Source organism: Bos indicus x Bos taurus, chromosome 26 (genome assembly GCF_003369695.1).
Source record: "Bos indicus x Bos taurus breed Angus x Brahman F1 hybrid chromosome 26, Bos_hybrid_MaternalHap_v2.0, whole genome shotgun sequence".
In the NCBI taxonomy this organism is placed as follows: Eukaryota; Metazoa; Chordata; class Mammalia; order Artiodactyla; family Bovidae; genus Bos; species Bos indicus x Bos taurus.
In genome coordinates, this window is record NC_040101.1 from 41949429 (window position 1) to 41973963 (window position 24535).

The 24535-nt window shown below is 40.9% G+C and overlaps 1 protein-coding gene and 1 pseudogene across 4 annotated transcripts in view; one reads left to right on the forward strand and one right to left on the reverse strand.

Moving 5' to 3' along the window:
- Positions 1-1401: 1401 nt before the first annotated feature.
- The window catches only part of PAPSS2 (3'-phosphoadenosine 5'-phosphosulfate synthase 2), a 114409-nt gene continuing 91275 nt past the window's right edge, over positions 1402-24535 (reverse strand). For all 4 annotated transcript variants that reach the window (XM_027529136.1, XM_027529134.1, XM_027529133.1 and 1 more), the window contains 4 exons: positions 16879-17014; positions 5405-5673; positions 3757-3986; positions 1402-3214 (listed from right to left, as the gene is read on the reverse strand). In XM_027529136.1, the coding sequence (XP_027384937.1) occupies positions 3073-3214; positions 3757-3986; positions 5405-5673; positions 16879-17014 (777 nt within the window). In that variant the 3' untranslated portion in view covers positions 1402-3072. The remainder of the gene's footprint in view (positions 3215-3756; positions 3987-5404; positions 5674-16878; positions 17015-24535) is intronic.
- On the forward strand, positions 20162-20279 carry LOC113884737 (annotated as a pseudogene).

The window sequence follows — 24535 nt, forward strand, 5'->3', positions numbered from 1 at the left end:
GACTTCTTTGCATTATCACTCTTGCCTAGCTCCATAAAAAAAGTATTTATTTTGTCTGGGTTTTTTTTTTATCAAATAAAAATGTCCAAACTCTAGACCGTGGCCGATTTATTTTAGTAATAAATTCAATAAAATTAAAATATAAGCAAAAAACATTAAAATAGGCACCTTTGGAGTGAATTGCTTATATACATCGCTTTAACCATTGGTGAGTATGTATAATGAATGGCCCAATAATAGTTAATATTGACCAAAAAATTAAATGCATGCCATGGGGAAGGAAAAATTAGTGGTTTACTCTTTCAGTAATCTATAGTTAATTCTTGATAATTTATGCATTATTGGTAATGGGAATATGCATATATAATAGAAACCTGTATCATTCAAAATCTCAAAAGACAAAAGCTGCACAAAAACAATTGATTGTTCTTGTGCTCACCTGATATCCTGATTACCTACCTATTAGGAAAGTATGTTGAAGATCTATACTAGACCTAAAAGGTAATAGGAGGAAGATGAGGAAAAAGCAGAAGTGAACTTACTGTTCTCAAATCACTAAGATGTGTTTCTTCATGCAAGAAAGATGGGTTGGAAAGGAGTCTTGTAGGCTTGATGTAAATGCTGATCGGAACAAATGAGTGATTCACATGTGCCTTCCACACAGCCCTGTACGGTCTGGCCTACTCCCTCAATACCACTTCTGTCTTTATCTACTTACACATTCCCTGCTCTGCTTTGTCCAGGAGCCAGCAAGTAAAGATCTGGAGAGAAAGATAAAGTGGTAACAAAGGCACCTTTCAGTTGGCTGTTACACCAGTTTTGTTTAGAGTGAGTTCAGGAACAAAAATTTGCATGAAACCTTCAAGACGGAACAGATGGAGGGACTCTAGGAGGGAAAGAACCCCACATCTGCAGGACTGTGTCAAGGCTGCTGAATATACCAGCAGCAACTGCTGAGGTGAGTGGAGCAGTGGGTGCTGTGGAAAAGCATAGCTACTTCTGACCCTGCTGGAACTGCGTAAGCTTGTTGGAGGCACTTTGAAGAAAAGGGAACAAATTAAGGAAAAGTTAAAGGTCACCAGCTCCCACTGCATTGAAATCCCAGGGTGAGGTCCCTGAGGAACTGCAGTGTTGGCTGAGATTGCCTGCACGTCGAGAGCACAGTTTAAAAATGACACAAACAGAGGTAAACAGCCTCCTAATTATGGTCTAAAAGCTGCTGCTGCTGCTGCTAAGTCGCTTTAGTCGTGTCCAACTCCGTGTGACCCCATAGACAGCAGCCCACCGGGCTCCCCCGTCCCTGGGAAGAGCTGCTGTTTCTCTCCAATTACGCTGGTTCACAGGGGCTTCAACCAACACATATCACCCAATCCTTGAAAAGACAGGCAGGAAAGACTCAGCCTTTATCTTGGAAATTTATTAAAATAAGAATATGCATCAGTTGTACATAGAAATAGTCATTTGCACTAAATACTACTGAAGCAGAAGAGCAGTTTTAAATATATTAAAAACTCACAAAATATATTGATTAAGGCACTGCGTCTTGTCTCGTGTTTTCAATAAACATGCTGTTTTTAAGGCAGTAGGACCTCTGATTACATGAATATAGGCACTATTACTATTAAAGACAGTCATACTTTGCTGTGGCCATTGTGATCTATTTCTCAAAAGAAGTTTCATTAGCTTGGATTAGCATTTTCTTTAAAAAAAAAACTGAATATGAAAAACATAGTTTTCTCTTTCCAGAGTCTCTTCCAGAGAGACCTATTTACAAAAGGTACTATTTTTTCATATATCCCTAAGCAACACGGAATTACACATAAGGGGCCAGACTGCCTCCCAGAGAGTAAAGCCATCAGAGGTTGGATGTCTGAACAGCATGCTGAGTCTTTGGAAAAAAAAAAATTTTTTTTCAAGTGTAATAAAATCAGCTGGGTCTTAAAAACCTCTGGGCCTTTCAGCATCCAAGAAAACTGGTTAAGTGCCCTCTGTTAAGGAGTTTTGTTGAGCAGTTGACAGGAACGAGACCCAGCTCCTGTGTCGGACAGTGCAGAAGGTATATCAGCCTGAGATGGGAGAGCTGGGTGCTCCTGTGCCACCAGCACTTCCAAAATGCCAGTTTGGCACTTCAGTTACAGTGCTCTCATCAAGCCAGTGCTTGTGCATCATCTTAGTCTGGTCGCCTGTAAGATGAAAAGGTTGGACTTTTCCTGTGTTTTTGTCCGGTTCCAGCAGCTCAATAGTCTGATGGGTCTGAATGGAGTCTGGTCCCAGCCGATGCCACTGCAGTTAATAGGTGCAGCATCTCCGTGGAACACAATGACCACAGCAAAGAGGAGAAAGTATTAAGTCTCCACATGGCCAGATTGAGGCCTGAGTGCAAATCTTTTCATCAAAGTCCTGTATGCTATTTAATTAAAAGTCACCATTTAATTAAAAGTCACCATTTAACTGGAGTTCTATTATTCACACAAAAAAGACTTATTAGACCATGTAATTTTCGTGGCAGAACTAGATTGCATATCTCTCTGAGATTAACTTCACATTTTCACTCATTGGGTTTCTCCAATCGTACAGAAGAGACTGAGCATTAAGGCTGGATTTGGGCATGAGAGAAACAAAGGAGAATCTTGACATGAGCAACCCCTCATTTAGGGTGAGATTTTGTGTTTTTTCTTTTTCTTTGACGGCTATATAGAAAGCTGCCCGTCTGATTTCTTCTACTGGTATATGACATGGGAGAGTGCAAGCTGGCAAGACTTCAGCTGGAAAAAAACGCTTTTTGGCAAGTAAAGGAGACACATTGTCAGAGCTTTAAGAAATCTAGGAGCTACTGCTCAGATGCAGTAGAAAAGTAATTTCATTCTGAAATGATAACATTTCTTTTACCTGCTAAAGTTTGGTCTTCAGTTTTACTGTATATACTATATATATATACACACACATACATACACATGTGTGTGGTGTATATACATATATATAAACTGTAAATAAAAGCAACTGAAAAGTAATCACAAAAATAGAAAAAGAAATCAAAGAGCAATTCAAAAAGAAACTGGCTCTGAAGGGCATTTAGTTGTTCTTCTCCAGGGACGCATAATAATCTGTCAGGACTTTCCATGCTTTGGGGGCCATGAAGCCATCTGGAGGATTTTCGCCTTCCCGGGCCAGCTTCCTCATACGAGTTCCTGAGATGAAGTCAAACTCGTCGTGCCTGTCATAGGGTAGCAACAAAGAACTCAGCGTAGGTAAATAACATCTACTTCAAAGACCCCAGGAGGATGTTATGGGTTCTGAAACTACATTTTTTTCTTTCTGTAAAATGCATCTAAGTTAAGCAGTTCAGTAAATTTTCAGTAAAGGAACTTGCAGAAGGCCCGGACATCGTAGCAGCTCTGCAGTCAGCGCTCACTGCACCCTCAGTTCATAGGGCATGTCTCCTATAGCTCTGACTACTTGGTGAGCTCTGAGCACGGTTGAGTGCTCTATTAACACATGAAATCTTTTTCTGTATATACAACCCTTTCATGTAACGTGCCAGGCACTCAAAGCATGCCCAAGGAATGTGTGTTGGAAAGGAAATACTTAAGGACCATTTACCACAAGATGAGCTACATCTTTGGGGGACAAAGAATGTGCAAGACCAGGTCTAAGCTTACAAGGGACTGTCACCCCAGCTAGGAGCTTTCCCAAAATTTTCTCTCATCATTCCAGTCGTACAAATGTTGATGAAAGAATTTTCCTCGGAAAACCTACCTTTCTGGATCATAGAAGTCCATGGCTTTCTTGGCTTTGTTGTAGGCAGCCACTCGGAATGGAATGATTTCCACAGATGTGAGGCCAGGGGCCATGGTCAAGACCTTGCCCCCGTGAGTGGGTTCATACAGGTCTCTCTTGGTCTCAGGATGGGGCATTCCTGCAGGGTCCCGGCCCACAATGTAGAAATTGGCCCCTGCAACCATCCGGGCTCTGCAGTGCCACTGGACCTAGGAAATACCACAGCAAGGACATGCTGATCACCACTGGCCAATCCTTTGGGCCCCAGTTTGTGGAGACATCCCTTTATTCTGCTTCAAAAGTAATTCAGCAATGTGGGTCAACTAATAATTGTAAGAAAGTCAGTGAGGTGTCCAAGGCTGCTCTTAGCTCATCTGTATTGTCCTACTGGGAAGAATATAGGAGTTTTTGGAAAAGGAAATGGCAACCCACTCCAGTATTCTTGCCTAGAGAATTCCACGGAAACTGGAGCCTGACAGGCTACATACAGTCCGTGGGGTCACAAAGGGTCAGACATGACTGAGCAATTAACATAGGAGCTTTAAAGATAAGAACCTTCCCTCTTAGAACCTGGGGTTATAGTTCGTAATCTCTCCAGACTAACAGATGACAAACACTCAGATCTTGCTGTTCCATAGAACTATGTGAATTTTACTTTTCAGTTCCTCCCTATTCAAAATAAATCACAGTTTAAGGGAAATTACAAACTCCATCTCTTACCATGGAATTCCATGTAACTGCCAGTAATGAGCTAATTAACATTCATATGCACACATTGATTCCATTTCAACACAGCATTGGGATTTCAAAACAAGTTGCCCTCTTTCAAGCTCAGATAGAAATAGGATAGGGAAGAGAGCTAGGGGCCTGGAAATTTGATCTGGTTGAAGATAATTCATTAAACTCACCTTGGAGCATTCCAAAGCGTTACGACCTTTTCAATTTATCATTCTCACTGCAAATTTGTTCATAACCACTACATGGGTGGTGCTGTGCGACGAAGAAAGTCTACTTGACAGGCCCAATGTGTTATGATGAAAGGGAGACATTAAGCTTTTAAAGATACCCTCTCCCTTCTAATGTAGCTCACTGAGCATGGTGAATCACTTAAAAGAGTAAGTGGTAACTTCTGAAATATCAGGCTAGATACATCTTGCCCTATAACCCAGGTAAGCTGTATTATCCACCTCGTTCACATACCAACTTTCAGAGTCTCAAAGGCAGTATATGATAGGTTTGATTTGGTGTTGCTAGTATTTTTACAAATGAAAAGTGAAAAGTGTTGGTGGCTCAGTTGTGTCTGACTCTGCAACCTCATGGACTGTAGCCTGCCAGGCTCCTCTGTCCATGGAATTCTCCAGGCAAGAATACTGCAGTGGATTACCGTTCCCTTCTCCAGGGGATCTTCCTGACCCAGGAACATGGTCTCCTGCATTGCAGGCAGACTCTGAGCCACCAGGGAAGCCCCACAAATACTATATGGAAACATGATCAGGTCAGATAAAAAGAGACCAAAAGATGTCAGAATCTGCTCATAAAGAAGAATCCCAGAAGCACTCTTGCTTTTCTAAGTGAGACTTGACCCTGCACTTGTGAGTCCCAGAGCCCAGAGCAGGGAACTGCTCACCTCTGTGGGGCCAGCATATAACATGGGAGATGGGAAGATGGCAACAATGGTTGACTTGGGATCAAGAACCTCTTCTTCGAGCACAGCTGCGTGCTGTTTCATCCGCCAGTCCAGGGGCACGTCATCATCTTTGGTCCAGCCACCCAGGGGGTGGAGCAGCAGGACCGGGTGCTTGTAGCCTCTCTCCAGGAGCCGGCGGCGGGTGTCCTGCATCAACAGAGCATGGCCATTGTGGACAGGATTGCGCAGCTGGAATGCAAACACTGCATCTGGGAAGTGAAAGCAGAACACCAGGATCAAAGACATGCAATGCCTTCAAGAACAGAAAAAGACGCAGCTGTGTTTATTGTTCAGTATACTTGTTATAGCCACTTGCTTTTTCTTCTATTTTAATTTAAATTTTCAAAAAAATTTACAGTGTTGTGTTGGTTTCTGCCACACAACAACAAAATTAATCATAATTATACACACGTTCACCTCCCCCTGCCCCAGCCCCCGCCCACCCATCCCTTCAGGTCCATCACAGAGTGACAGACTGGGCTCCCTGTTCTACACAGCAACTTCTCACCAGCTATCCATCTTACACCTGATCGTATATATATATATGTTGATGCTACTTTCTCCATTCATCCCACCTTCTCCTTCCTCTACTGTGTCCACAAGTTCGTTCTCTACATCCACATGTCCATCCATTCCTTTCCTGCAAATAGGTTCATTGATACCATTTTCTAGATTCCATATATATGCATTAATATACTATATTTGTTTTTCTGACTTCACTCTGTATAGCAGGCTCTAGGTTCATCCACCTCGCTAAAACTGACTAAAATCCTGGAGAGGATGTGGGGAAAAGGGAACCCTGCTACACTGTTGATGGGAATGTAAACTGATACAGCCATTATGGAAAATGGTATGGAGATTCCTTAAAAAACTAGGAATAAATCTACCATATATGACCCAGCAACTCCACTGCTTGGCATATACCCTGAGAGAAACCACAATCGAAAAGACACATGGACCCCAGTTTTCATAGCAGCACTGTTTACAATAGCCAGGACATGGAAGCAACCTAGATGTCCACTGACTGTTGAATGGATAAAGAAGGTGTGGTACCTATATATAATGGAATATTACTCAGCCATTTAAAAAAAACGAATTTGAGTATAACTGCTTGCTTTTAAGAACCAGCTGGAAAACCACCTGGATCTTTAGGGGTCTTACTCCAAAGGTACCAGTAGCAGACTTTTTAGACAGGGATAGGACACAGGCAGGAAGCCCTAAAGGGAGAGCCTGACTCAGAAATGAACACATCAGTGGCCAAGACCTTTCTTACAAACCACAGCTCAGGCAGGGGCTGGTATTGATCCGTCCCCTTGTGCCCTGCTCCAGCCTCATTTGCCTAGAGTGTGAATATTGATGAGGAACAGTTTCTGGAATCTGCGAAATCTAACAACTTAAAGATATAAAAACACTTCTTCACTTTATGGAAATCTTCAAAGCTACTTCACTTAGTGATGAAGTCCTGGGAGGCTTAATTTTTCTTTTGGTTATGAAATGGATTAATGTACATCCATTATAGAAAACTTAGGAAATACAGAAAAGCCCAAAATAGAATATAAAAATCATCCATCATCCTATCATTACTTTTTCTCTCTTTTTCAAAATATGTGAAGTGAAAATCTTCCCTTCCCCTTGGCCCCACTTTATCCCTAGAGGTAGCTGCTGTCATCGGCAGGTTGGTTCACATGTTGCCAGACATTTCCACTTCTACACACAGAAATAGGTTTGGGTTTTAAAAGCAATTATCCCATTTTACTTTGTTTTCCGAGATTATTCTATACATACTGTTCTGAAATTTGCTTTTTTACTTAACAAATATACTTTGGGTATCTTTATGTGTCAGTGTTTATTTTTTTAATAGCTGCATAATATTACAGTAGTTCAACTTTATAAGCTTTCCATATCTTTATGATTGGAAGCTTTAAGCTTTATGATTTCCTGTGTGGATCACAATAAACTATGGAAAATTCTGAAAGAGATGGGAATACCAGACCACCTGACCTGCCTCTTGAGAAACCTATATGCAGGTCTGGAAGCAACAGTTAGAACTGGACATGGAACAACAAACTGGTCCAAATAGGAAAAGGAGTACATCAAGGCTGTATATTGTCACCCTGCTCATTTAACTTCTATGCAGAGTACATCATGAGAAACGCTGGGCTGGAAGAAGCACAAGCTGGAATCAAGATTGCTGGGAGAAATACCAATAACTTCAGATATGCAGATGACACCACCCTTATGGCAGAAAGTGAAGAGGAACTAAAAAGCCTCTTGATGAAAGTGAAAGAGGAGAGTGAAAAAGTTGGCTTAAAGCTCAACATTCAGAAAACTGAGATCATGGCATCTGGTCCCATCACTTCATGGGAAATAGATGGGGAAACAGTGTAAACAGTGTCAGACTTTATTTTTGGGGCTCCAAAATCACTGCAGATGGTGATTGCAGCCAGGAAATTAAAAGACACTTACTCTTTGGAAGGAAAGTTATAACCAACCTAGACAGCATATTCAAAAGCAGAGACAGCACTTTGTCAACAAAGGTCCATCTAGTCAAGGCTATGGTTCTTCCAGTGGTCATGTATGGATGTGAGAGTTGAGCTATCAAGAAAGATGAGTGCTGGAGGAGCCAAGATGGCAGAGGAGTAGGACCGGGAGAACATTTTCTCCCCCACAAATTCATCAAAAGAACATTTAAATGCTGAGTAAATTCCACAAAACAACTTCTGAATGCCGGCAGAGGACATCAGGCACCCAGAAAAGCAACCCAAGTCTTCGAAAGGAGGTAGGAAAAAATATAAAAGACAAAAAAAGAGACAAAAGGGGGAGGGATGGAGTTCCGTCCTGGGAAGGGAGTCTTAAAAAGAGAGAAGTTTCCAAACACCAGGAAACCTTCTCACTGCTGAATCTGTGCCAAGCTATGGAAGCACAGAGGGCAACATAACAGGGAGGAAAAATAAATAAACAATTAAAACCCGCAGATTGCGAGCTCTACGGTAACTCCCCCAGTGGAGAAGCAGCGCAGACGCCTGCACATGCCATTAGCAAGCAGGGGCTGGGCAGGGAGGCGCAGCGTGGGCTGCATCGCTTAGAGTAAGGACCTGGCCTGAATACCCTGAGCGCTATCTGAGCGAAATAATTTGGGCTAGCAAACCAGACTGTGGGATATCTACCACGCGAAAAGCCAGCCCTAACCTAAGACACCGCCAGGCCTGCGCACAGAACAAAGGACTGAACAGAGATGGCCGGCTGCAGACCTTCCCCCTCCGGTGACAGGCAGCCAGAACCGGAAGGGGGCAATCACAGCCCCAGAGAGACATTATCTACAAAACTGTAAGCAGGCTTCTTTGCTAACTAAAACTTCATGGGGGTCTGGACGGTCAACATCTGCCTGAGAAGGTGCGCTGGTTGTACACCTAGATAACCAAGCGGCGGGGAGGCGATAAGTCGCAGCAATCGCACTCACCAAAGACCTCATCACCTGAGCTGCTCAGACCTGGGAAGGGCACAAAACGCAGGCCTAACCGAGTCTGCGCCTCTGAGGACTACCCGAGTGCCTGAACCTGAGCAGCTTGGACCTGGGAGGTGCAGGCAGCCCAGGGCTGGCCACGGATGGTTCCCGGCGGAGCAACCTAGAGCCTGAGCAGTGTGGGCAGGGAGGCTACATGTGCCGTGAGCGGGGGCAGACCCAGTGTGGCTGAGGCACTGCGAGCACACGCCAGTGTTATTTGTTTGCAGCATCCCTCCCTCCCTCCCCACAGTGCCACTGAACAAGTGAGCCTAAAAAAAAAAAAGTGTCCGCCACCGTCCCATTTGTGTCAGGGCGGAAACCAGACACTGAAGAGACCAGCAAACAGAAGAAGCTATAACAGAGGGAACCACCTTGGAAGCTACAGGCAATAAATTAAAACCCTGTGGTTCCTACCGACTACATAGGAAGGGGCCTATAGATCTTGAGAAATATAAATCAGACCAAGGAATGAGCCAAAAATGAACTGAACCCACAATACTCACAACAAAACCAGAGAAAGTCCTAGATATATTTTTACTATGTTTACAATCATTCTTTCTTTTTTTTTTAATTTTAAAAAAAAATTTTAAGTCCTTTATTATTCCTTTAATTTTCACTTTTATAACCCATTACTTTGCAAAAAAAAAAAAAGACCCTATTTTTTTTTACAGCAAACTTCATATATATTTTTTTTAATAATTTTTTGACCTTGTTTTTTTTCATTTTTCTTCTTTTCTTTAACATTGTATTTTTGAAATTCCAAACTCTACTCTAGATTTTTAATTTTAGCTTTTTGGTATTTGTTATCAATTTTGTACCTATAGTTTTTTTAATAATTTCTGTGACTTTTTTTTTTCTTTCTCTGTTTCTTTCTCTTCTTCTTTTATATAACATTGTATATCTGAAATTCCAAACTCTACTCTAGATCTTTAATTTATGCTTTTTGGTATTTGATACCAATTTTGTACCTGTATTTTCTTTATAATTTTTGCGACTTTTTTTTTTTTCCTCTCTTTCTTTTTTTTAACATTATATTTTTGAAATTCCAAACTCTACTCTAGATTTTTAACCTTTGCTTTTTGGTATTAGTTATAAATTTTGTACCTATATTTTCTTTATAATTTTTGCGACCTTGTTTGTTTTTGTTTGTTCGTTTTTTCTCTCTTTCTTTTCCTTCTTCTTTTCTTTAACATCGTATTTTTGAAATTCCAAACTCTACTCTAGATTTTTAATTTTTGCTTTTATGTATTTGTTACCAATTTTGTACCTTTAAGAACCCAATCTTCAGTACCCATTTTTCACTAGGGAGCGAGATTACTGGCTTGACTGCTGTCTCCCTTTGGACTCTCCTTTTTCTCCACCAGGTCGCCTGTGTCTCCTCCCTAACCCCTCTCTACTCTACCCAACTCTGTGAATTTCTGTGTGTTCCAGACGGTGGAGAATACTTAGGGAACTGATTACTGGCTGGATCTGTCTCCCTCCTTTTCATTCCCCCCTTTTATCCTCCTGGCCACCTCTGCCTCCTTCCTCCTTCTTCTCTTCTCTGTATAACTCTGTGAACATCTCTGAGCGGTCCAGCTGTGGAGTGCACATAAGGAAGTGATTACTGGCTAGCCCACTCTCTCCTCTATTGATTCCACCTCATCTCATTCGGGTCACCTCTAACTCCCTCCTCCCTCTTCTCTTCTCCATGTAACACTGTGAACCTCTCTGAGTGACCCTCACGGTAGAGAAACTTTTCATCGTTAACGTAGATGTTTTATCAATGGTGCTGTATAAAAGGAGAAGTTTTGAAACTACTGTAAAAATAAGACCAATAACTGGAAGCAGGAGGCTTAAGTCCAAACCCTGACTCCAAGGAACATTAATTGACAGGAGCTCATCAAACGCCTCCATACCTACACTGAAACCAAGCACCACACAAGGGCCAACAAGTTCCAGGGCAAGACATACAAAGCAAATTCTCCAGCAACAAAGGAACACAGCCCTGAGCTTCAAGATACAGGCTGCCCAAAGTTACCCCAAAACCATAGACATCTCATAACTCATTACTGGACGCTTCATTGCACTCCAGAGAGAAGAAATACAGCTCCACTCACCAGAACACCGACACAAGCTTCCCTAACCATGAAACCTTGACAAGCCACCTGTACAAACCCATACACAGCGAGGAAACGCCACAATAAAGAGAAGTCCACAAACTGCCAGAATACAGAAAGGACACCCCAAACTCAGCAATTTAAACAAGATGAAGAGACAGAGGAATACCCAGCAGATAAAGGAACAGGATAAATGCCCACCAAACCAAACAAAAGAGGAAGAGATAGGGAATCTACCTGATAAAGAATTCCGAATAATGATAGTGAAATTGATCCAAAATCTTGAAATCAAAATGGAATCACAGATAAATAGCCTGAAGACAAGGATTGAGAAGATGCAAGAAAGGTTTAACAAGGACCTAGAAGAAATAAAAAAGAGTCAATATATAATGAATAATGCAATAAATGAAATTAAAAACACTCTGGAGGCAACAAATAGTAGAATAACAGAGGCAGAAGGTAGGATTAGTGAATTAGAAGATAGAATGGTAGAAATAAATGAATCAGAGAGGATAAAAGAAAAACAAAAGAAATGAGGACAATCTCAGAGACCTCCAGGACAATATTAAACGCTACAACATTCAAATCATAGGGGTCCCGGAAGAAGAAGACAAAAAGAAAGACCATGAGAAAATACTTGAGGAGATAATAGTTGAAAACTTCCCTAAAATGGGGAAGGAAATAATCACCCAAGTCCAAGAAACCCAGAGAGTCCCAAACAGGATAAACCCAAGGCGAAACACCCCAAGACACATATTAATCAAATTAACAAAGATCAAACACAAAGAACAAATATTAAAAGCAGCAAGGGAAAAACAACAAACAACACACAAGGGAATTCCCATAAGGATAACAGCTGATCTTTCAATAGAAACTCTTCAAGCCAGGAGGGAATGGCAAGACATACTTAAAATGATGAAAGAAAATAACCTACAGCCCAGATTATTGTACCCAGCAAGGATCTCATTCAAATATGAAGGATAAATCAAAAGCGTTTCAGACAAGCAAAAGCTGAGAGAATTCTGCACCACCAAACCAGCTCTCCAACAAATACTAAAGGATATTCTCTAGACAGGAAACACAAAAACGGTGTATAAATTCAAACCCAAAACAATAAAGTAAATGGCAACGGGATCATACTTATCAGTAATTACCTTAAACGTAAATGGGTTGAATGCCCCAACCAAAAGACAAAGAATGGCTGAATGGATACAAAAACAAGACCCCTACATATGTTGTCTACAAGAGACCCACCTCAAAACAGGGGACACATACAGACTGAAAGTGAAGGGCTGGAAAAAGATTTTCCATGCAAATAGGGACCAAAAGAAAGCAGGAGTAGCAATACTTATATCAGATAAAATAGACTTTAAAACAAAGGCTGTGAAAAGAGACAAAGAAGGTCACTACATAATGATCAAAGGATCAATCCAAGAAGAAGATATAACAATTATAAATATATATGCACCCAACACGGGAGCACCGCAGTATGTAAGACAAATGCTAACAAGTATGAAAGGAGAAATTAACAATAACACAATAATAGTGGGAGACTTTAATACCCCACTCACACCTATGGATAGATCAACTAAACAGACAATTAACCAGGAAACACAAACTTTAAACAATACAATAGACCAGTTAGACCTAATTGATATCTATAGGACATTTCACCCCAAAACAGTGAATTTCACCTTTTTCTCAAGCGCACATGGAACCTTCTCCAGGATAGATCACATCCTGGGCCATAAATCTAGCCTTGGTAAATTCAAAAAAATAGAAATCATTCCAAGCATCTTTTCTGACCACAATGCAGTAAGATTAGATCTCAATTACAGGAGAAAAACTATTAAAAATTCCAACATATGGAGGCTGAACAACACGCTGCTGAATAACCAACAAATCACAGAAGAAATCAAAAAAGAAATAAAAATATGAATAGAAACGAATGAAAATGAAAACACAACAACCCAAAACCTGTGGGACACTGTAAAAGCAGTCCTAAGGGGAAAGTTCATAGCAATACAGGCATACCTCAAGAAACAAGAAAAAAGTCAAATAAATAACCTAACCCTACACCTAAAGCAACTAGAAAAGGAAGAAATGAAGAACCCCAGGTTAGTAGAAGGAAAGAAATCTTAAAAATTAGAGCAGGAATAAATGTAAAAGAAACAAAAGAGACCATAGCAAAAATCAACAAAGCCAAAAGCTGGTTCTTTGAAAGGATAAATAAAATTGACAAACCATTAGCCAGACTCATCAAGAAACAAAGGGAGAAAAATCAAATCAATAAAATTAGAAATGAAAATGGAGAGATCACAATAGACAACACAGAAATACAAAGGATCATAAGAGACTACTATCAACAATTATATGCCAATAAAATGGACAACGTGGAAGAAATGGACAAATTCTTAGAAAAGTACAACTTTCCAAAACTGGACCAGGAAGAAATAGAAAATCTTAACAGACCCATCACAAGCACGGAAATTGAAACTGTAATCAAAAATCTTCCAGCAAACAAAAGCCCAGGTCCAGACGGCTTCACAGCTGAATCCTACCAAAAATTTAGAGAAGAGCTAACACCTATCCTGCTCAAACTCTTCCAGAAAATTGCAGAGGAAGGTAAACTTCCAAACTCATTCTATGAGGCCACCATCACCCTAATACCAAAACCTGACAAAGATCCCACAAAAAAAGAAAACTACAGGCCAATATCACTGATGAACATAGATGCAAAAATCCTTAACAAAATTCTAGCAATCAGAATCCAACAACACATTAAAAAGATCATACACCATGACCAAGTGGGCTTTATCCCAGGGATGCAAGGATTCTTCAATATCCGCAAATCAATCAATATAATACACCACATTAACAAATTGAAAAACAAAAACCATATGATTATCTCAATAGATGCAGAGAAAGCCTTTGACAAAATTCAACATCCATTTATGATAAGAACTCTCCAGAAAGCAGGAATAGAAGGAACATACCTCAACATAACAAAAGCTATATATGACAAACCCACAGCAAACATTATCCTCAATGGTGAAAAATTGAAAGCATTTCCTCTAAAGTCAGGAACAAGACAAGGGTGCCCACTTTCACCATTACTATTCAACATAGTTTTGGAAGTTTTGGCCACAGCAATCAGAGCAGAAAAAGAAATAAAAGGAATCCAAATTGGAAAAGAAGAAGTAAAACTCTCACTGTTTGCAGATGACATGATCCTTTACATAGAAAACCCTAAAGACTCCACCAGAAAATTACTAGAACTAATCAATGATTATAGTAAAGTTGCAGGATATAAAATCAACACACAGAAATCCCTTGCATTCCTATACACTAATAATGAGAAAACAGAAAGAGAAATTAAGGAAACAATTCCATTCACCATTGCAACGGAAAGAATAAAATACTTAGGGATATATCTACCTAAAGAAACTAAAGACCTATATATAGAAAACTATAAAACACTGGTGAAAGAAATCAAAGAGGACACTAATAGATGGAGAAATATACCATGTTCATGGATTGGAAGAATCAATATAGTGAAAATGAGTATACCACCCAAAGCAATTTATAGATTCAATGCAATCCCTATCAAGCTACCAGCAGTATTCTTCACAGAGCTAGAATAAATAATTTCACAATTTGTATGGAAATACAAAACACCTCGAATAGCCAAAGCTATCTTGAGAAAGAAGAATGGAACTGGAGGAATCAACCTACCTGACTTCAGGCTCTACTACAAAGCCACAGTTATCAAGACAGTATGGTACTGGCACAAAGACAGAAATATTGATCAATGGAACAAAACAGAAAGCCCAGAGATAAATCCATGCACATATGGACACCTTATCTTTGACAAAGGAGGCAAGAATATACAATGGAGAAAAGACAACCTCTTTAACAAGTGGTGCTGGGAAATCTGGTCAACCACTTGTAAAAGAATGAAACTAGAACAGTTTCTAACACCATACACAAAAATAAACTCAAAATGGATTAAAGATCTCAGTGTAAGACCAGAAACTATAAAACTCCTAGAGGAGAACATAGGCAAAACACTCTCCGACATACATCACAGCAGGATCCTCTATGACCCACCTTCCAGAATATTGGAAATAAAAGCAAAAATAAACAAATGGGACCTAATTAAACTTAAAAGCTTCTGCACAACAAAGGAAACTATTAACAAGGTGAAAAGACAGCCTTCAGAATGGGAGAAAATAATAGCAAATGAAGCAACTGACAAACAACTAATCTCAAAAATATACAAGCAACTCCTACAGCTCAACTCCAGAAAAATAAATGACCCAATCAAAAAGTGGGCCAAAGAACTAAATAGACATTTCTCCAAAGAAGACATACAGATGGCTAACAAACACATGAAAAGATGCTCAACATCACTCATTATCAGAGAAATGCAAATCAAAACCACTATGAGGTACCATTTCACACCAGTCAGAATGGCTGCAATCCAAAAGTCTACAAGCAATAAATGCTGGAGAGGGTGTGGAGAGAAGGGAACTCTCTTGCACTGTTGGTGGGAATGCAAACTAGTACAGCCACTATGGAGAACAGTGTGGAGATTCCTTAAAAAACTGGAAATAGAACTGCCTTATGATCCAGCAATCCCACTGCTGGGCATACACACTGAGGAAACCAGAAGGGAAAGAGACACGTGTACCCCAATGTTCATCGCAGCACTGTTTATAATAGCCAGGACATGGAAGCAACCTAGATGTCCATCAGCAGATGAATGGATAAGAAAGCTGTGGTACATATACACAATGGAGTATTACTCAGCCATTAAAATGAATACATTTGAATCAGTTCTAATGAGATGGATGAAACTGGAACCTATTATACAGAGTGAAGTAAGCCAGAAAGAAAAACACCAATACAGTATACTAACACATATATATGGAATTTAGAAAGATGGAAACAATAACCCTGTGTACAAGACAGCAAAAGAGACACCGATGTATAGATCAGTCTTATGGACTCTGTGGGAGAGGGAGAGGGTGGGAAGATTTGGGAGAATGGCATTGAAACATGTATAATATCATGTATGAAACGAGTTGCCAGTCCAGGTTCGATGCACGATACTGGATGCTTGGGGCTGGTGCACTGGGACGACCCAGAGGGATGGTGTGGGGAGGGAGGAGGGAGGGGGGTTCAGGATGGGGAGCACGTGTATACCTGTGGCGGATTCATTTCGATGTTTGGCAAAACTAATACAATATTGTAAAGTTTAAAAATAAAATTAAATAAAAAAAAAAAGAAAGATGAGTGCTGAAGAATTGATGCTTTTGAACTGTGGTGTTGGAGAAGACTCTTGAGAATCCCTTGGACTGCAAGGAGATCCAACCAGTCCATCCTAAAGGAGATCAGTCCTGGGTGTTCATTGGAAGGACTGATGCTGAAGCTGAAACTCCAATATTTTGGCCACCTCATGTGAAGAATTGACTCATTGGAAAAGACCCTGATGCTGGGAGGGATTGGGGGCAGGAGGAGAAGGGGATGACAGTGGATGAGATGGTTGGATGGCATCACCGACTCGATGGACATGAGTTTGGGTAAACTCCGGGAGCTGGTGATGGACAGGGAGGTCTGTATGCTGCAATTCATGGGGTCGCAAAGAGTCAGACACAACTGAGTGACTGAACTGAACTGAGACATATCAATAGATAAAGGTTTTCAACTTTTCAAACCTGTAAACATGCTGTTTCCTGATATCCTTAATTCTATAAGCAGAGGATGATTAGGAGTATTAACAAATGCAGGAGAGTCAGCCTACATACCAGCATCCATTTCTTTACACTTCTGTTTGAGTTCCAGAGGTGTCAGGCGGTATTGGTCCAACCCATCATTCCACTGTATTCTTTCCAGCACCTGAAGGTCACCACCAACCAGCCAATCCCCACTTTCCATCACCATCTAGAAAGAATTTATTAAAATTCTTAGTGATACATATTGTTTTCTATTTTATCTCAGAAAGTTTCTTTTTCTGAACCAGTCTTGGGCCACTTGAACTAACTGCTTTCAGTTCTTCAACATTTCTAGCACAGTATATATCAAATTTTTTCATTTCTCAAATCCTTTTACTCTTAAAAATTATTGAGGATAAACAAGAACTTTTTAAAAATACTGATTATATCTATCATTATTTTCTGTTTTAGAGATTAAAAGTGAGAACCCTTAGGGCTTCCCTGGTAACCCAGTGGTAAAGAATCCACCTACCAAAACAGGAGACATGGGTTCCATCCTTGATCCGGGAAGATCCCACATGCCCTGGAGCAACTAAGCCTGTGTGTGCACCTGTGCTCTGGAGCAAACGAGCTGCAACTATTGAGCCCTAGAGCCTGTTCTCCACAAGAGAAGCCAGTGCAATGAGAAACCTGGCACTGCAACTACAGAATATCCCCCGCTTGTTGCAACTAGAGAAAAGCCTCCACACAGCAATGGAGACCCAGCACAGCCAAAAATGAAATTAATTTTAAACAAACTGAGAATCCTTAAAAATATTTACTGACCTAAAACTAACAATAATGAAGCCATTAAATATTAACATAAACATTTTATTTTTTGGTGAAAAATAATATTGTCCAAAAATATAAGTGAAAAGTAGCATTGTTTTACATGTTTGCAAGTCTCTTCATTATCTGACTTAATAGAAGGCAGCTCGATTCTCATATCTACTTTTTAACTTATTCTATGGTAATATGTTATTTTGACTGAAACAGGTAAAGAAAATTCAACTTCAGGTAGATGGTTGGAAAAGGGAAGAGTACTTGAATAGCCTTTTTCTATCATTGTGGATATTCTTCATTGATATAAAAAATTAAAGAACCAAATTTAAAAATCAGCAAAGAACTTCAACAGACATTTCTCCAAATATGATATACAGATGGCCAACAGGGACATGAAAAGATATCCAACATCACTAGTTATTGGAGAAATACAATCTCATACCTATTAGGGTGGTACTATCACAAACAGAAAATATGAAGGGTGGGCAAGGATGTGGAGAACTCCCTCATGGACTGTTGGTGAGATTATAAAATGGTGCATCAGTCTGGAGTTTCTTCAAAAAATTAAAAATGCAGCTGACACATGATCTGGTAATCTCATTTCTGGATATATATCCAAAAGAATTAAAAGCAATGTCTCACAGAAATTTGCCCATCCATATTCATATTGGGCTCCAAAATCACTGGAGATGATGACTGCAGCCATGAAATTAAAAGACGCTTACTCCTTGGAAGGCAAGTTATGACCAACCTAGATAGCATATTCAAAAGCAGAGACATGACTTTGCCAACAAAGGTCCGTCTAGTCAAGACTATGATTTTTCCAGTGGTCATGTATGGATGTGAGAGTTGGACTGTGAAGAAGGCTGAGCGCCAAAGAATTGATGCTTTTGAACTGTGGTGTTGGAGAAGACTCTTGAGAGTCCCTTGGACTGCAAGGAGATCCAACCAGTCCATTCTGAAGGAGATCAGCCCTGGGATTTCTTAGGAAGGAATGATGCTAAAGCTGAAACTCCAGTACTTTGGCCACCTCATGCAAAGAGTTGACTCATTGGAAAAGACTCTGATGCTGGGAGGGATTGGGGGCAGTAGGAGAAGGGGACGACAGAGGATGAGATGGCTGGAGGCATCACTGACTCGATGGACATGAGTCTGAGTGAACTCTGGGAGTTGGTGATGGACAGGGAGGCCTGGTGTGCTGCGATTCATGAGGTCGTAAAGAGTCGGACACGACTGAGTGACTGAACTGAACTGAACTGAACTGATTCATAGTAGTGCTATTCACAATAGCTAAAAGGTGGATGCAACCCAGATCTCTCTCAAAAGATGAACCAACGATGAACATGAATGCCATGCATACGATGGAATATTATTCAGTCTTCACAATGAAGGAAATCCTGTTACAGACTATACCATGGATGAAACTGGAAGACATTAAGCTAAGTGAAAAAGCAATGCACAAAAGGATAAATACTGTATTTTTCCACTTACATGAAGTATCTAAAGTAGTCAAATTCATAGAAAATAGAATGGTTGATACCAGGGGCTGGGGAGAGGAAAGGAGACTTGTTATTTAATAGGTACAGAGTTTCAGATTTTCAAGATGAAAAAAGTTTTGGAGATCTGTTTCACAAGGTGAATTACTTAACACTACTGAATTGTTGTTTAGTCTCTATATCTGACTCTTGCGACCCCATAGCCTGTATGTAGCCCGCCAGGCTCTTCTGTCCATAGGATTTTACAGGCAAGAATACAGGAGTGGGTTGCCATTTCTACCAGGGAATCTTCCTGACTCAGATGGAGTCTGCGTCCCCTTCATCTCCTGCATTGGCAGGCGGATTCTTGACTAACGAGCCACCTGGGAAGCCCAAAATAGATAGATGGTAGATAAATAGATGATTGATAACAAAACTTATTTTTCATTGAAGTTTTCTCTAAAGTTACTATCAATATTCTCTTTTCAACACCCAGTCTCTGTTGAAAAAGTGACTTCAGTAAAGGGTGGGTGAGGAACAGAACAAGGAGACTTGGAAAGAACCATCTGTGCATCATCCCATACTTTAGATGGCCCAACTCTGGTCCTCTTGAACTGCGCCCCTTCTGGCAGGGCAAAGAACCTCTTGTGAGCAGACCCGCCTGAAATCTGTATGTACTCTCTAGACCATGATCTGTGTACCTGGGACATTCCGCCTGGGGTGCCCACAAGCAGACCCAGAGGTTCTCAGGGCATGCAGCAAGGCCAAGCATAGGAAGAGGAGGGGGTGGCTGCAAACGAAGAGCCAACTACCCACACACTACCTTATCCTGATGCAGAGCCAAGAAGGCTAAAATTGAGCCTGGCCTTCCAGAGTGCGATCAAGGCATACTGTCAAAGTAGAAAGATGAAACATTTTATTTAAATTTATTAGGTAAGTAACTTATTTATTTATTTTTTAGATAAGTAACTTTTAAATATAATACTGGGCTTCAGCTCATTCTTACCCTGGATTCCACAAATATTAGGTGTGAATGTGGTGTAAAGAACGGCCAAGTAATGAAAAAGAAAACCATGACAGTGTTTGATGAGAGGGTGAGCACTTTCCTTGATGAAGATGGAAGAGGCCCCAGGCCCGACAGCACACATACGGTTAATGCCTTGCCATCTACTTTGTGGCATCTAACCTTAGTTTTTACACTGTACACCTTAAACTTACACATTGTTACATGTTCATCAAATCTCAATTAACCTGGAAACAGAATAACATGACAACCTTTGTTTTTCCCATGAACTTAAATATGTTCCATTGTTTCCCCATCTATTTCCCATGAAGTTATGGGACCAGATGCCATGATCTTAGTTTTCTGAATGTTGGGTTTTAAGCCAACTTTTTCACTCTCCTTTTTCACTTTCATCAAGAGGCTCTTTAGTTCTTCTTCGCTTTCTGCCATAAGGGTGGTGTTATCTGCATATCTGAGGTTATTGGTATTTCTCCCAGCAATCTTGATTCCAGCTTATGCTTCATTCAGCCTGGCATTTCACATGATGTACTCCACATAAGCAGGGTGACAATATACAGCCTTGACGTACTCCTTTCCCGATTTGGAACCAGTCTGCTGTTGCATGTCCAGTTCTAACTGTTGCTTCTTGACCAGCATACAGATTTCTCAGGAGGCAGGTAAGGTGGTTTGGTATTTCCACCTCTTTAAGAATTTTAACAGTTTGTTGTGATCCACACAGTCAAAGGCTTTGGCGAGGTCAATAAAGCAGAAGTAGATGTTTTTCTGGAACTCTCTTGCTTTTTTGACAATCCAATGGATGCTGGCAATTTGATCTCTGGTACCTCTGCCTTTTCTAAATTCAGCTTGAACATCTGGAAGTTCACGTTAAAGCCTGGCTTGGAGAATTTTGAGTATTACTTGACTAACGTGTGAGATGAGTGCAATTGTGCAGTAGTTTGAACATTCTTTGCATTACCTTTCTTTGGGATTGGAATGAAAACTGACCTTTTCCTGACCGGTGGCAGCTGCTGAGTTTTCCAAATTTGCTGACATATTGAGTGTAGCACTTTCACACCATCATCTTTTAGGATTTGAAATAGCTCAACTGGAATTCCATCACCTCCACTAGCTTTGTTCATAGTGATGCTTCCTACGGCCCACTTGACATTCGCATTTGATGTCTGGTTCTAGGTGAGTGATCACACCATTGTGATTATCTGGGTCATGAAGATTTTTTTTGTATAGTTCTTCTATGTATTCTTGCCACCTCTTCGTAATATCTTCTGCTTCTGTTAGGTCCATACCATTTCTGTCCTGTATTGTGCCCATCTTTGCACGAAATGTTCCCTTGGTATCTTTAATTTTCTTGAAGAGATCTCTAGTCTTTCCCATTCTATTGTTTTCCTCTATTTATTTGCATTGGTCTTTTATTTTGGCGGGCTCCAAAATCACTGCAGATGGTGACTGCAGCCATGAAATTAAAAGATGCTTGCTCCTTAGAAGAAAAGCTATGACCAACCTAGACAGCATATTAAAAAGCAGAGACATTACTTTGCCAACAAAGGTCCATGTAGTCAAAGCTATGCTTTTTCCAATAGTCATGTATGGATGTGAGAGTTGGACTATCAAGAAAGCTGAGCGCTGAAGAATTGATGGTTTTGAACTGTGGTGTTGGAGAAGACTCTTGAGAGTCCCGTGGACTGCAAGGAGATCGAACCACTCTATCCTAAAGGAAATCAGTCCTGAATATTCATTGGAAGGACTGATGCTGAAGCTTGAACTCCAATACTTTGGCCACCTGATGTGAAGAACTGACTCACTGGAAAAGACCCTGATTCTGGGAAAGATTGAATGGAGGAGGAGAAGGGGACGACAGAGGATGAGATGGTTGGATGCCATCATCGACTCATGGACATGAGTTTGAGTAAACACTGGGAGTTGGTGATGGACAGGGAAGCCTGGCATGCTCTAGTCCATGGAATCACAAAGAGTCAGACACAACTGAGCAACTGCACTGAACTAAATATGTTCCATATGACGCTGCAATGCAATACATCACACCTGAGAGCAGGTGTCTCTCGTCAGTCATGAAGACAAACACTATGGAAGGTGTACTCCTCAGCCACATCGTAGTTGTGCAACCATTCCCCTTATCAGATTCCAGACTTGCTTTTTGCACCATCCAAAGATAGTGTGTGTTGTTAGCACACTAACAATCAGCCTGTATTGTTAGCAGAAAAGAGAGAGGCAAGAAAAAGGGAGAGAAAGCTGATTAATTTTTAACACCCAGCCAGAAGACATCAAGGTGGTGACGGTGCACCCTGGTTCAATTTCCTGTCATGGTCAGATGTTAAGGTTTACAATGACTTGCATTTCACAGCTCTTCAGGCAATGGGAGATTAGAGCCATCCATGGTTCTTAACAGAGGGCGATTTTGCCTCTAACGGGGACATCAGACAATATCTGAAGACAATTTTGATCATCACAGCTGGAGTGGGGAAGGGTGTGCTGTTGGAATCCAGTGTATAGAGGCCAGGAATGCTACTAAATATCCTGTGTTGAACAGGACAGCCCCACAACAAAGAACTACCCAGCCCCATGGTTAATAGTGCTTTGGTTGAGAAACCCTGAGCAGACAAAGGGTTATTGCAAGGGATTTGGTTGTTTTTCATGGCCCACCTCCTAAATTCCATGCTCAGGAAAATGACTTAAGAATATTGTCAAATACCCATACCTATACATTTACTTTCTCCTCATTGCTTAAACTACAAATAAAATTTTGAGAGACCTCAAATCCTTGGGCATGGAGTAACTCATTCTGGACGCTAGGGGTCCACCCTACATTGTTCTATTAGTGAAGGCAATCCTGAACCTGTTTAATTCACCACCCAGCCTAAAAATATATATGGAGAGCAATGCTGAAACCAAGCTTTAGGTATATCTTGGATCAGGAAGGACAAAGGGCATCTCTCTGAAAGGTGATCCCAGAACTGTGGTCCACCTATTAGGAAAGGAGGTCCAATGGCTCTGCCCCATTTCCAAGGACTTTCTGGCCCATAAGTCCCCACTTCTTTCCAAGCCTCCTACCAAAGGCAGGTGTAGGACCACAGTTAGAGAGTTTTCAGAACTGGACACACAGAGGGGTATAAGTAACAAGCTTTAAGGAAGTCTAGAGAAACAGTGAAAGAGGAACTGGGCTCAGAGTCACAGATAGCAGGAATGTATAAAGGATAAGAGGAGGAGCCCAAGCACTCGGATGAGAGCTAAGAAAGCTACGGTGAACAAGAGGGCAAGGTGAGGAAGAGGAGAAGGAAACCACCTAGAGAGGAAGAGGGGATGTGCACATAAGAAGGAAAGGAGCAGCTAAGGGTGGGAAGGTGTAACACAGTGAGGAGGAAGGAATGGAAGGAACAGTGTCCTAGGCTGGGGGACTAGCATACGCAAAAGTATGAGAGAGATGCTACAATGACCAGCTGAGAAGGCATGAAAGAATATTTTCAGTGGTGGAAGTAATGAGTAGTAAGATGAATTATATCTCTGTATGAGTTCCAAATAAAGCCTGAATAGTTGCTCCAGCTGAAGAATGGAGAAAAGATTTGAAGGGAGTAAGGCAAGAGACAGGGAAGAAATTCAGTGTCCTGGCCCAAGTTGGAACAGAGGAGAAGTGAACAACTCCAAGCAATACTTTGGAAGCAGAACTGCTAGGACTGGTGATTGAATGGACAAGGGAGAAGAAAGAAGCAAGAATGACATCCAATGTGGTATGTATGTACAATGGAAATTACTCAGTCATTAAAAATGAAATGATGCCATGTGCAGCAACATGGGTCAACCTAGAGATTATTGTAGTAAGTGAAGTAAGAGAAAGACAAATATATCACTTATATGTGGAATCTTTAAAAAATGATACAAGTGAACTTACTTTTGAAACAGACTTATAGACATAGAAGGGGGAGGGATAAAGTAGGATGTTGGGATTAATATATACACACCACTATATATAATATCGGAGAAGGCAATGGCACCCCACTCCAGTACTCTTGCCTGGAAAATCCAATGGACAGAGGAGCCTGGTAGGCTGCAGTCCATGGGGTCGAAAAGAGTCGGACACGACTGAGCGACTTCACTTTCATGCATTGGAGAAGGAAATGGCAACCCACTCCAGTGTTCTTGCCTGGAGAACCCCAGGGACGGGGGAGCCTGGTGGGCTTCCATCTATGGGGTCACACAGAGTCAGACATGACTGAAGCGACTTAGCAGCAGCAGCATATATAATATAGATCATCACAGGGACCTACTGTATAACACAGGAAACCCTACTCCATACTCTGTAATAAGCTATATGGGAAAAGAATCTGAGAAAGGATATATATGTGTGTGTGTGTCTGTGTGTGTGTGTGTGTGTGTGTGTATATACACATATAACTGAACCAGTTTGCTGTACACCTAA